Consider the following 13,061-nt stretch of genomic DNA (forward strand, 5'->3'; position numbering starts at 1 on the left):
TTGGCGTTTTTCACGCCCTTCCTACCTTCCAGCCTCCTCTGTCCCCGAGTGCTCCTGGCCTGGGGAGGTCCTGTCACCCCCCGTGTCCCTCCCTGCCCCAAAGCCGCAGCGTTTTGGGACCCTGCCACCAGCTGCACCTTTGCAGCTGAGAACCATTCCCGAGGCCGAGGGGCTGGCAGCCCAGGAATGTCAGGCACGTCGTGAAACACAAATCCTGCTTCCCAGAACTGTCAGGCTCCATTAGCGCCGCCGGGGCTGACAATGAGAAGGGCTTTCCATCCCAAACCACCGCTCCGGCAAAGTTTCCTTTGCTAATGAACCACCCACAGGCTGAAACACAACTCCCTGGCTGTGCACACACACACACACATCCCCAGTCCCTCCTCCAGGCACAGCTGCTCCCTTTTGGAGGCTTTTTTGGGGCTGCCTCCTCAGCCTGCCTCAGCTCCGAGCTGTGTTCCATTTGCCTGGGACACACGGAACAAATCCAGAGAGCTGAGGCTGTGTGATGTTAAAATGCTGATAAACTTCAACACAATGTTTGAAGTCGTATTTGGTCAGCGAGCGCAAGAAAGTGGAGATGCAAAAAGTCATCCCTGAGCTCTGCCAGGTCTCTGAGCCCAACCTCTCCACCCTGAGAAGGGACAGGCACCTCTAACACAAGGACAGACGGACACAAGGGCCATGTCACCAGGGAAAGGCCACCCAGAGCCCAGCAGCAGGGACACGATGAGGGGAGGCTGAGGGGAACTCCATGGGGCAGCTGAGGGAAAGGAAAAATCATGATTGAAATCCTGATTTCATGATTGAAGTCCTGTTTGAGCCAGAAATCCCTGCAGGTCCCTGGAGAACACCTGCTGCTGCTCCCACTGCTTTCCTGCCTTATCCCAGGCTCCAGCAGCACCACACTGGATTTTATGGATGCAGAGGCCATGAGAGGGGACCGTGGGGTGACAAAGGCTGGGGGACAGGTGACAAAAGCCCTTTAGGGGTGGCTCAGAGCACTGGGAAGCTCACAGGGCAGCAGTCTGAGCAATCCCAGCAAACTCCAGTGTGAAATCCGAGTGTTTGAAGGGAACAGTGACCACACAGCTTTCACCACTGTTCTGGGGGTGCTGCTGGACATCCTGAACCCCTTTTCCTTTGTGTGCTGAGATCCAGGGTGCAGTTGAGGTGTTGGAAAAGAGCCATGCAAACACTAAGAGCTCAGTGTCGCAGTGTGTTGTTGTTACAAGAGATCAAAAAATTTCTCCTCTTCCTTCTTGAGCCCCCAAATGCTTTTCCACCCCCTCCAAAACCCCACAGAGCAAAGCCTCCCACCCTTCCAAATGTCTCTATTTAACACCCTAAACACTCACATTTATGATGATGATCATTTGGTGGATTTTTAGGTCCAGACAGCAGATAAAGAAACCATGAAGGAAAAAAACCCCAACAAATAACACAAAAAAACATAGATACACCAATCAAAGAAGGAAAAACAAGGCCACTAACACTTCATCCACAGCCCAAACAACATCATAAAATCCTTGGCAACAGCCTTGCAGGGGACTAAAGCCTCTGCACCCAGCACAGTCACACAGTTGTGTCTGCACTAATACTCTTTGCAGATTTAGGAATCACTAACGCTGGACTCTCATGGGCAGAACACTCCAGGGGTCATTAGGAAAATGCTCCAGACATCTGCAGTTCACTAAAGAAAAATCAGTGGAATTATTCCCGTAGAAAAAGCTGCAAGGACGTGCATTGGGGAGGAAACAGGTACTTAAATTAATCCTTTCCAAATGAACATATGCCATAAAAATGGAATTAACACCTGTGCAGATAAAACACTTCAGCTCCCTTACGTGGTGATGCTCGGATTGCATTTTCACTTGGTCCTAATCAGATCCCTGATAGCTCTGAACAGGATTCAGGAACCTTCTGACCTGCAGGAGTTTGGAACATTGATGGGGAAAAAAAAGAATTCTTTAATACCCACTTAACAGGACAGTGTGTTCAGAGGGAATTTCAGGGGAGGTAAGGAGAGGAAAGGGGGCTCTGGAAGTGAGAAGCAGCAGCTCACAGTTAAACAAATAAAGTTCTTTTAATAGCTCTGCTACTTTAGCATTCAAGTGAATATCATTTTATCCTGCATAATATCAACATCTAAAAATCAATGCAATAACAGAGTTTTTCGTAACGTTTTTAGGGTTCTGGTCCCTAAACATTCTGTATCTGAACAAGGCATATCTGCTATTTGGGTTTTGGTTTTTTGGTAGCAATGTCAGTCAGTGAGTCCTAAGGCTCTTTATTTTCTTTTCCTTCTTCACCTTCTTTCAGACACACTTATGCTAAGAATCATCCTCTGGATTTTTTCATCGTTCCTTAAATTATTTGCTTTTGCAGCACAGATCTTTTCTTGCTGGTCCTTCATCAGCTGCTCCAGCTCAGCCAGCTCAGCCTTCAGCGGTTCCAGAGTGCTGTCTGTGATGCTGGAAGGGACACAAGGAACATGATGTTGTTGGAAGCTTTCAAGCTGCTTCAGGTTATTTAATACTCCAAGAAAATACATTTCAATACCTGAAAGGCTGCAAAGCATTCCATGGAATCACACAGAATTTGGGTTGGAAGGGACCTTAAAGCCCACCCAGTCCCAGCCCCTGCCATGGGCAGGGACACTGATGGATTCATCATGTTCTGGTGTGAGACAAGTGTTGAAGATTGCAATGCAAGATGTTTTAAATCACCATCTGTGTGGCAGATTACCTTTGCCAAGTGGGCAGTTTGCTTTATCTCTCTCTCTGAGTGACCACATTCACACCTCCCTGGGAGGGGACATTGCTGATAACAGACTATTGAATGTCACTGCATGGCTGATAAGAACTAGAACATCCCATTGGGAGATGTGAGCCCAGAGGGAGGAGCCAAGCATTGCTACCCAGATATAATCCAGAGGTTTGTGAGACACCAGCACAGCTTTCTCCACGGGATTCCCCAGAGGAACAGCAGCTGCCTCTCCTTCCACTGCATCTTCAGAGGAAGAATCCATCCTTCTCTACAGATCCCCCTGCTCCAACAGAACCAGCCCTGACACTGCAGGAGGGCTGCAGCCACATTTCCAATGGGACTGCCACCAACAGCCTGACCCACAGGGTGTCAGGCTGGGTTCTGACTCTGTCAGTGTTGTTCTAGTGTACTGCATTGTTTATTTTATTTTTTCCTTCCCTATTAAAGAACTGTTATTCCCTGCTCCCATATTTTTGCCTGAGAGTCCCTTAATTTAAAATTGATAGCAATTGGGAGGGGTGGGGAGGGTTCACATTCTCCATTTCAGGGGAGACTCCTGCCTTCCTTAGCAGACTCCTGTCTTTCCAAATCAAGCCAACAAGGAAGGCCAAAGGAGCTGTTTCACCAATTGTCCTTCACACCAGAACAACTGTCCTGCTCTGGGTTCAATATTTACACTGTTTTTAAGTTTTAAGGGCCCCTAAATGTGTCCCCAGAGCCGAGCTCACCTCTGCTCCCTGCGCAAAGCCTCGGCGTGCTCCCGGTTTTCCTGGCGCCACAGCAGCAGCTCGTTCCTCATGGCATCCATGTCCTCCTGGATGTAATCCACCATCCTGCCCAGCCTCAGCACGTGCTGGCACACAGTCTGAATGCAGCCCTGGAACTTCTCAATCTCTTTGGCTACCAAGTCTCTCTCCCTCTTCCTGGATGCTTCTGATATAATGGGCTTCTCCTAACGGGAGGGACAAACAGGGGGAGCATCAGAAGGAGGGAAAACTGTGGCTGCAGGCTGAATGAAGGGTGTTTGGAGACTGCAAACAGAGAATGAGCTGGAGAAGTGTTCATGACAGTTTGAAATGGAAGAGAAGAATTGTGGAATGGTTTGGGTTGGGAGGGATCTTAGAGCCTATCCCATCTTATCCCCTGCCATGGACAGGGACACTTCCAACTATCCCAGGTTGCTCCAAGCCCTGTCCAGCCTGGCCTGGGACACTTCCAGGGATGGGGCAGCCACACCTTTCTGGACAAGCTTTGAAAGCAGCATCAAGTTCTGCTGCTGTGTGGGAGCTCCAGTGCACAGCTCCTCTGAGTTCTCTGCATGAGCCCCTTCAAGATGCTTTTCTCCCTCCACTGTCCATATCTGGATCTCCAGCTCCTAAAGCTGTTCCCGACAAGAGCACTTCAGAGCTGTAACAGCCATGGTTACTCCCTGCCTTGCACTCCTGTTCAGGGCTGTAAAACCATACAGGCTGCAGGTGTGGCCTCCATAAACCCCACTGCTCCAGAGGAATTTGGGCTTGTGCTGCTTTCCCTCATGTGCAGCCAGCAGAGTCTCTGTGGTGCAGCTCCTGAGGCCCCTCAGCTCACTGCAAGTCAAACCCAGAGTTTGCTCCAGTGGCAAAGCCTGCAGGAGCACGAGGATGCTGTAAAAAGAGCAGAGTGATGCCACACTGCTAATACACTGGAATAATCTTATTCCAGCAAAGCCATTAAGGAAAAGCCCGCTGGGATTTTTCTCCCCCATGAATCAAAAACAACCTCGTTTTTCTTTCCTTCCAACACTGCTGCAGGTCAAATTCCCAAACCCAGACACACAGAGCTTGAAGTAGAGTTTACTTAAAGTAATTCTGTTTATTATATTCCAAACAACTAGAAAGGCCTTTCCCTGCCACCCCAACCAGAGGGTGAGCTGATTCCTGGCACAATTCCTGCTCAGCACAGAGGTGGCAGTGCTGGGACAGGGAACTGTCCCCTGTCCCCTCCTACCCCTCTCCCAGCTGCCTGCCTTCCTGTGCGAGCTGGGCTGTTTGCTCAGCTGGCTCTGGAGGCTGCAGGGCCTCCTGCCAAGCACACTTCAGCAGCCCTGGGCTGGCTGCAGGGCTGGGGACACGCAGGGATGTGTCTGGGGGAAAAGCCGAGCCTCGCTGGGGGCTGCTGCCCGCGCCCTGCCACACACGTGGTGCAGGAAATGCTGCATTTCTGACTGCACTGGGGGCTCCTGTTTGTGGGGTTTCAGCAGGAGCTGGGTTCAGGTGACAGAGGATGCTGAAGCTGAGCCCTTGGCTGCCCAGGTCACCTCACAAGAGCTGTTAGAAACAACACAGCCCCGAGCTCCCCTCTGTTCAGGCCATGCCTCCCTCGCGGCAGCAGCAGGTGCTCATTACACCACACCACACCAGCCACAGGGTTCAGGGCTTTTCTGGAGCCATCCACGTCTCTGCTGTCCTTTAGGATGGAAGAGTTGTGGTCTCACAGCGTTTCAAGCCCTTCTGTCTCTATCCTGCCTCTTTTCCTACTCCTTTTCCTGCTCTGTGCTCCCCCAAAGGCAGAGGGAAGGCTCAGTCCCCAGCACTGCATTTCCCACATGGGGCTGGCACGTGAGCTGTGCACACAAGCACCTCCAGCCCATCAGCAGAGCTGTATCAGGTCCAACAGCTTCCCAGGAAGACATCCCATTCCCTTGTTTTTCCTAAGTGCTCCAAACCCTCTCCACTTTACTCCCCACCATCCATTATCCAAAGGCTCAGCCAAAAAATAAGGAATTTATTTCACATCCAGCTCTCTCAGAAGGGAGAAGACTCAGCCAGTCCATTATCTGAGAGTTGTTGCTGCTTCATTTCTATTTTCCAAATGCCATGTTTTGGACTGTTTCCCAAGGCATTCTGCTGGAAAAGCTGGCAGTCCACGCCTTGGATAAATGCACTTTCCAAGCGATAAAACCTGGCTGATGGCCTGGCCCAGACAGGGGTGGGGAATGGGGCCATGTCCAGCTGGGACTGCTCACTGTGGGGTTCCCCAGGGCTCAGTACTGGGGATAATATTTTAATATTGATCTGTTTAATATTTTTATCTTTATCAGGGATGTGGCTGAGGGGATGGAGGGCACCCTCAGGCAGCTGCAGACACAGAGTTGGTGGGATGTGGATCTGCTGGGGGGCAGGAGGCTCTGCACAGGGATCCATGGGCCAGCAAGGCCAAGGGCCAGCTCCTTGTGAGCCCATGGGACAGTGCAGGCTCAGGGAGGAGCAGCTGGGATGCTGGAAAAGGCCCTGGCAGTGCTGGGGACAGGGCTGGAAAAGGCCCTGGCAGCGCTGGGGACCGGGATGGAAAAGGCCCTGGCAGTGCTGGGGACAGGGATGGAAAAGGCCCTGGCAGTGCAGGTGACAGGGCTGGAAAAGGCCCTGGCAGTGCAGGTGACAGGGCTGGAAAAGGCCCTGGCAGCACTGGGGACAGGGTTGGAAAAGGCCCTGGCAGTGTGGGTGACAGGGCTGGAAAAGGCCCTGGCAGTGCTGGGGACAGGGCTGGAAAAGGCCCTGGCAGTGCTGGGGACAGGGTTGGAAAAGGCCCTGGCAGTGTGGGTGACAGGGCTGGAAAAGGCCCTGGCAGTGCAGGTGACAGGGCTGGAAAAGGCCCTGGCAGCACTGGGGACAGGGTTGGAAAAGGCCCTGGCAGTGCTGGGGACAGGGCTGGAAAAGGCCCTGGCAGTGCTGGGGACAGGGCTGGAAAAGGCCCTGGCAGTGCTGGGGACAGGGCTGGAAAAGGCCCTGGCAGTGCTGGGGACAGGGCTGGAAAAGGCCCTGGCAGTGTGGGTGACAGGGTTGGAAAAGGCCCTGGCAGTGCGGGTGACAGGGCTGGAAAAGGCCCTGGCAGTGCTGGGGACAGGGCTGGACACGAGGTCATGGCCCCCAGGCTGTGCCAGCCGTGGTGTGACACCCCCAGGGCAGGGATTGTCCCCAGGGCTGGCCCTGCTGAGGCCCCTCCAGGGCTGGGGCCAGCCCTGGGCACTCACAGCCAGAGGGACCCTGAGGGGACACTGGAGAATGGCCAGGGCAGGGAATGGAGCCCCAGGAGGGGCTGAGGGAGCTGGGCAGGGGCTCAGCCTGGAGCAAAGGAGGCTCCAGAGGGATCTTTTCCTTCTCTGGAATTCCCTGACAGGAGGGCACAGCCGGGGGGTCGGGCTGTGCTCCAGGGAACAGGGACAGGAGCAGAGGGAACGGCCTCAGGCTGGGCCAGGGCAGGCTCAGGGTGGGCACAGCAGGAATTTCTCCATGGAAAGGGGGAGTCAGGCTTTGGAATGCACTGCCCAGGGTGGTGTGGAGTCCCCATCCCAGGAGATGTCCAAGGAAAACTTGGATGTAGCACTCAATGCCCTGGGCTGGGGACAAGGTGGGCATCAGGCACAGGTTGGACACAAAGGTCTTGGAGACCTTTTCCAAGCCAAATGATTCTGTGATTCTCTTTCTCATCCTTGTAATGCTGGCATGACCTCTCTGATACCAAGACAGACCAAGCAGCCACACTTCCCTCCACAAGGAAGTGTAGGATCAAAATAAAAAAAAAAGAAAATAGCAATGATGCTTTAGATACAGAATATATTTACATACAGATCTACACAGGTCTGTAAACACAGCTCACAATTTGAAATATTCCAGGCTAAAATACACAGCTGCTTGAAAAGCTCAAGTGAAACAAAACAAAAATTTGGAGTGTTTTTCATGAATCAGTTCCTCAAAGTGCATTAGTAGATACTGAAAATTAATTCCAGTGTCCCTGTAACTCCAGCATGTTTCCTATGCAGTTGAATACTTCAAAAGTGAGATTCAAAGGAGAAAATATCTCATCCAAAGTCAGTCATGGAATTACAGGATTGTCACAGTTGGAGAAGACCTTTAGGATCATCATGGCCAACTGGCATTGCAAGAACTGAAACACCACAAAAACACCACGAAACAATCTATTAAATACTATTTGAAATAAAAATCTAATAAATACTATTCCTACAGGTTCATCATAGGATTCTTAAAAATAAAACAAAAAAAATTTAAATTAGTGTCTTTGAAACATGTGATAGTGAAGTGTAAGAATGCCCAAGTTTCAAGAACAATTTCCTCCCAAGGAAGATTTCCCAACCAGAATGCACAGCAGCTCCAGCTGTGAAAATCACCACCCATTCTTTCTTTGTCTCATTAACACCTGTGCTAATGATGGCAGAATGCCAGAGTGGTTTGGGTGGGAAGGAACCTCAAAGCCCATGCAGTTCCAAGCCATGCCATGGGCAGGGACAGCCTCCACTATCCCAGGTTGGCCTGGGACATTCCAGGGATGGGACAGCCACGATTCCACGTCCTGCAGCTCGAGGCTCAGAATTATCACTGTGACACTCTCAAGCTTTGCCAACCCACGCTGATTGTAAATAATTAAGGGGAGAGAAATGCATTAGAGGCTGTTCCCAGCGCCACAGGTGCAGCTATGGGTTAAAATCTCTGGAATGGTGGCAGGAGGTTTCCCCCAGCCGGCGACGTGGGCGGTACGGGCCCTGAGTGCCACCTCTGCTCACTCTGCACAAACGCAGAGATTTCCAGCCAGAACCCAAATTGTTCCAGGCTTTTTCATCAGCCCCTACACCTCAAGCAACTCCCCTTTCCCAACAGCCCCAGGATCAATAAATTATCCCCGTGCAAAAGGCTGGATCACTTCTGTAGGCCCAACACGTTTCCTTTCCTTTCCTTCGTGTTTTTCATGAGGCACCAAGAGAAATGTTTGCTTTGGATTGCTGGGAAAAGGCTGCTTTTCCCATTACCTCAATGGGAGCAGAACACAACGTGGACTTGGGGGCAGCCACCTGAGAAATCTGAAAGCAGGAATTTTCTTTTTTAATCAAAAAGGTGGAAATTATCAACAAGGCTCCAGAAGCCACCAGAATTTTCAAGAAACAGCATTTGCTTACTTTTATACACCTTCCCCTTTGTTTTTTTTTTTTAATTAACAGGCTTTTAAATATCAATCAAATTAGTACAGGCATCCATCAAGCATTTCAATAGTTTCTACAGCCCCTTTTAACACCATTATTATGTACCACTAGGAAAACAGACCCAAGTAATCACAGTTTTATTGAGCCCCACCATTTCCCCCCACCTCATTCTGCAGGACAGGGCAGAAACTTCATTTTGGACAAGTAACTGGGATATATCCAGTGCAAAACCAACAAGGTGTGGTGCTTTTTTTATTGTATAAAATATATTTTTTTATCATAAAGGGTGTTTTCTTTTCCTGGTTTTTACAGAGTCTGTGTTTTAAGTATATTGTAACTATCCACCAGGGATCCCCCATAAGAAACTCTTTCACAGAACCGGGGGAAACAGTAAATGTTAAAGGATTTCAAATGAACAGGATGCTTTTTCTGCTGATGCCAGGTATGGGGTTCAGGCACAGGCCAAGGAGTTGGAGACACAATGTTCTTTATCACTGCACATGCCAGAGTCAGTCTGACCTGCTCCTGGGCTGGAAGGCTCCACAAGAAAATAAAAGAATGGCTCTTTCAAGAGAGCTTTTTCAATATTTTTTAATTTTTTTTTTGAGGGTGGTGCTTTTCCACATTAACTGAAGTTCATACTTGATCCTTCCAAAAAGAGCTGGACTCTTCACCTGTCCATGAACGCCCACTCCAGCCCACACACCCACCCTGCCTGCCTTGGGAGAAGTCATTCCCAAAATCTCCTCTATCTGGGGCAGTATTCAGCACACAAAGCAAAATTATAGAATCATGGAATGGTCTGACTTGAAAGAGACTTCAAAGCTCATCCCATTCCACCCCTGCCATGGGCAGGGACACCTCCCACTGTCCCAGGCTGCTCCAAGCTCCATCCAGCCTGGCCTTGGGCACTGCCAGGGATCCAGGGGCAGCCACAGCTGCTCTGGGCAGTGCCAGGGCCTGCCCACCCTCACAGGGAACAATTCCCAATTCCCAATCTCCCATCCATCCCTGCCCTCCTGCAGTGGGAGCCATTCCCTGTGTCCTGTCCCTTCATCCCTGGTCCCCAGTCCCTCTCCAGCTCTCCTGGAGCCCCTTCAGGGACTCTGAGCTCTCCCTGGAGCCTTCTCCTCTCCAGATGAGCACCCCCAGCTCTGCCAGCCTGGCTCCAGCCCTGTGAATCCTGTGCCAGAGAAAAGCCAGGAGATGATTCCACCTGAAATCAGTGACAGCAGAGCACATTCATTCACCCACGATGCCACACTGGTGCCAGTTCTGCTCAGCCTTCCCTCTCTCCTTACACTCTCTGTGTCCAGAACCTCTTCCTGCTGAAAGAGCACCCCTTCCTGGTGAAAAAGGACTTGGGATAAACCTGCTCCTCGTATTAAACAGCTTCCCTGGCCCCAGGCTGTGCCCCAGCACCTTGGAAGACGTGACAGGCCCTGTGCTGTGTCCTTTTCACACTGCACCTCTCCTCACCACTTTTACACATCCTCTGTGCCCACGGATCCATCTGCTGTCTCACCTGGATTTACAGTGCACCCACAGGACAGGAATTCCATGGTCTGGGGCACAAAGGAGCCCTGACACCAGGATGTTCCCAAGAGTGGCCAGAGCCCCGTTCCTGTGTTCACAGCTTGCAGCAGGACTGCTTGGGGAGCACATTTTTGGGGCACATTTTTGTTCCCTAGAGTGGGAGCAGTGTGGGAGCACACACTCCCTCCATCTGAGGAAAGAGTAAAAACCCTGTTTTGGAGGAACTGTGTGCTTGCACCAGAGATTTCCCACTGGATTAGCATCACATCACCATCCACAGAGATGTGACAGAGGTGAAAACCCTTCCATGGGTAACTCCTCCTCCTCCTCCTCCATTTCCCTGTCAGCATTCCTGAGGACACACCAAGCTGGCAGGAGGCTGTGGTGGGAAGGATGAGCCTCTCCCAAAAACTCAACTGCTGGCATTTCTGACACGCACAGCACATCCACTGCAGGGCCTGCAGGGCACACCCACATGTGCAGCTGATGGATTCCTGTAAAAATCAGTGACCTGCAGCTCTTCAAACAAACAGAATCAGCACTGATTAGATCTGTCCTCAGCTCTGAAGTGCATCATGTGCCACACTGCTAATTCAAGTTAATATTGCCCAGGTGCTGAGCTATTCAATACCACTTGTTCCTCCCAGAAGCCTCCAAGCTGCTGCTTTTCTGAAGCCCTTTTTTTTGGTAGTGCAAAGATGGGAATTCTGCTATCCCACTTGCTTCAGCTATTTAATAACCTGCCTACGTTTTTCCACACATCAAATAAATGAAGTGGAATACAAAATGAAACATCTGTTTCTTTCTCTGGTTGACATTAGAGGCTTAGACTCTAAACAAATACATTTAGGAAGTTTTTTTTAGGAATTTGTTAGGCTGAACACAGCTAATCAAGGCAGCAAAAATCTTGTGTATTTTCAGAATGACCCCTTTGTTTGACCTCAAAATTGTGTATATTATTTTAAGTTTCTGCACATGCAAAACCTAGATGATGAAAGTCCCAGTTTTCTTTCCTTCTCCCTTGTTCTCCTTTATTAAAACTCCTTAAAAAGAAAATGCATGTTTGGGAAACACAGCACAGAAAGGGTTCTGGAGGAATGTTTTTAACATAAATAAATGTTCCCCAGGCATCAGCAGCTGGAAGGTGTGAAACATCCCTGAGAGGGCACCAGCATTAAATTTGGATTAAGCATTAATCCACCAACTTCACCTCATTTCTGGTTGATTAATCCCCAATAAATCAGGTGGATCCATTGATCATTTTTTTGCTGAATACTGCAGTTAATAATGTATTAACCAAAAGTTCCAGCACTCAGCCTGCTATTTTTTCCCCCTCTTCATTTTCCCAACTGGCAGAAGATCAAGGCTTTAAAGACTAATGAATAGAAGTGGGAAAAATATTTCATTTCTTTTGGATGTATTGAATAGTTTAATAAAATAAGGGAAGATGAACATTCTAGTGACAGATAGAGGGAAGATAGAATTTCCCAAAGCAAGTTTTCTTTCAAGTATTCCCTGGATTTTTGGATACCTTACTCCAAAAATATAGCAGTACCATTATTTTACTCTGTGATGCACAGTACAGTTTGGAATACAGTTGAATCCGGATGCAGAAGATACTTCTGGATGGAAAACAAATTAAATAGACAGAGAAGCATTCCCAGAGGCAAGACCACATTGGAAATGTGGGGGATTTTTTTCACTTTTACTGTCACAGCAACTCCATTCTCTAAAATAACTCCCCAGGATTCAGCTGTGTCTCCAGCTCTTGTTTTCTGAACTGTCAAGTGCCTGTCACACACTCCAAGCATTTTTAATCATCTTTTCCATTCAACTCTGCTGTCAGGAAAACCACACCCCTCTCTGGATCACAATTTCAAGAAAACCACACTCCTGTCTGGACCACAATTTCAGAACTAGACTCTTGTCTGGATCACAATTTTAGGAAAACCACACTTCTTTGTGAATCACAATTTCAGAACTACACCCCTCTCTGGATCACAATTTCAGAAGAACCACACTCCTGTCTGGATCAAAATTTCTGAACTAGACTCTTCCCTCAATCACAATTTCATGAAAATGACACTTTTCTGGATCAAGACTTCAGAAAAATCACACTTCCCTCTGGATCACAATTTCAGAACTAGATTCCTCTCTGAATCACAATTTTAGGAAAAACCATACTTCTCTGTGGATCACAATTTCAGAACTAGACTCCTCTCTGGATCACAATTTTAAGAAAACCACACTCCTGTCTGGATGATAATTTCAGGAAAACTCCACTTTGCTCTGGATCACAATTTCAGAAATAGACTCTTCTCTGGATCACAATTTCAGGAAAACCACACTCCTTTCTGGATCAGGATTTCAGGAAAATCACACTTCCCTCTGGATCACAATTTTAGGAAAACCACATTTTTCTGTGGATCACAATTTCAGGAAAACCACACTTATCTGTGGATCACAATTTCAGGAGAACCACACTTCCCTCTGGATCAGGATTTCAGAACTAGACTCCTCTCTGGATCACAATTTTAGGAAAACCACACTCCTGTCTGGATCACAATTTCAGAAGAACCACTACTCCAGTCTGGATCAGGATTTCAGGAGAATCCCACCCCTCTCTGGATCATAATTTCAGAACTAGACTCTTCTTTGGATCATACTTTCAGGGAAATGACACTCCTTTCTGGATCAGGATTTCAGGAGGAGCACACTTCCCTCTGGATCACAATTTCAGAACCAGATTCCTTTCTGGATCACAATTTTAGGAAAACCACACTTC

General features: G+C 49.0%; 1 protein-coding gene across 1 annotated transcript in view; it reads right to left on the bottom strand.

Annotated features, from left to right (window-relative positions):
- Positions 1-2,061: 2,061 nt before the first annotated feature.
- Positions 2,062-13,061, bottom strand: part of TRAF3IP1 (TRAF3 interacting protein 1) — a 32,640-nt gene continuing 21,640 nt past the window's right edge. Inside the window, exons 14-15 of the mRNA XM_074548859.1 lie at positions 3,498-3,721; positions 2,062-2,474 (exon numbers count right to left, since the gene is read on the bottom strand). Of these exons, the coding sequence (XP_074404960.1) occupies positions 2,309-2,474; positions 3,498-3,721 (390 nt within the window). The 3' untranslated portion in view covers positions 2,062-2,308. The remainder of the gene's footprint in view (positions 2,475-3,497; positions 3,722-13,061) is intronic.

This window comes from Zonotrichia albicollis, chromosome 10 (genome assembly GCF_047830755.1).
Source record: "Zonotrichia albicollis isolate bZonAlb1 chromosome 10, bZonAlb1.hap1, whole genome shotgun sequence".
Classification (NCBI taxonomy): domain Eukaryota; kingdom Metazoa; phylum Chordata; class Aves; order Passeriformes; family Passerellidae; genus Zonotrichia; species Zonotrichia albicollis.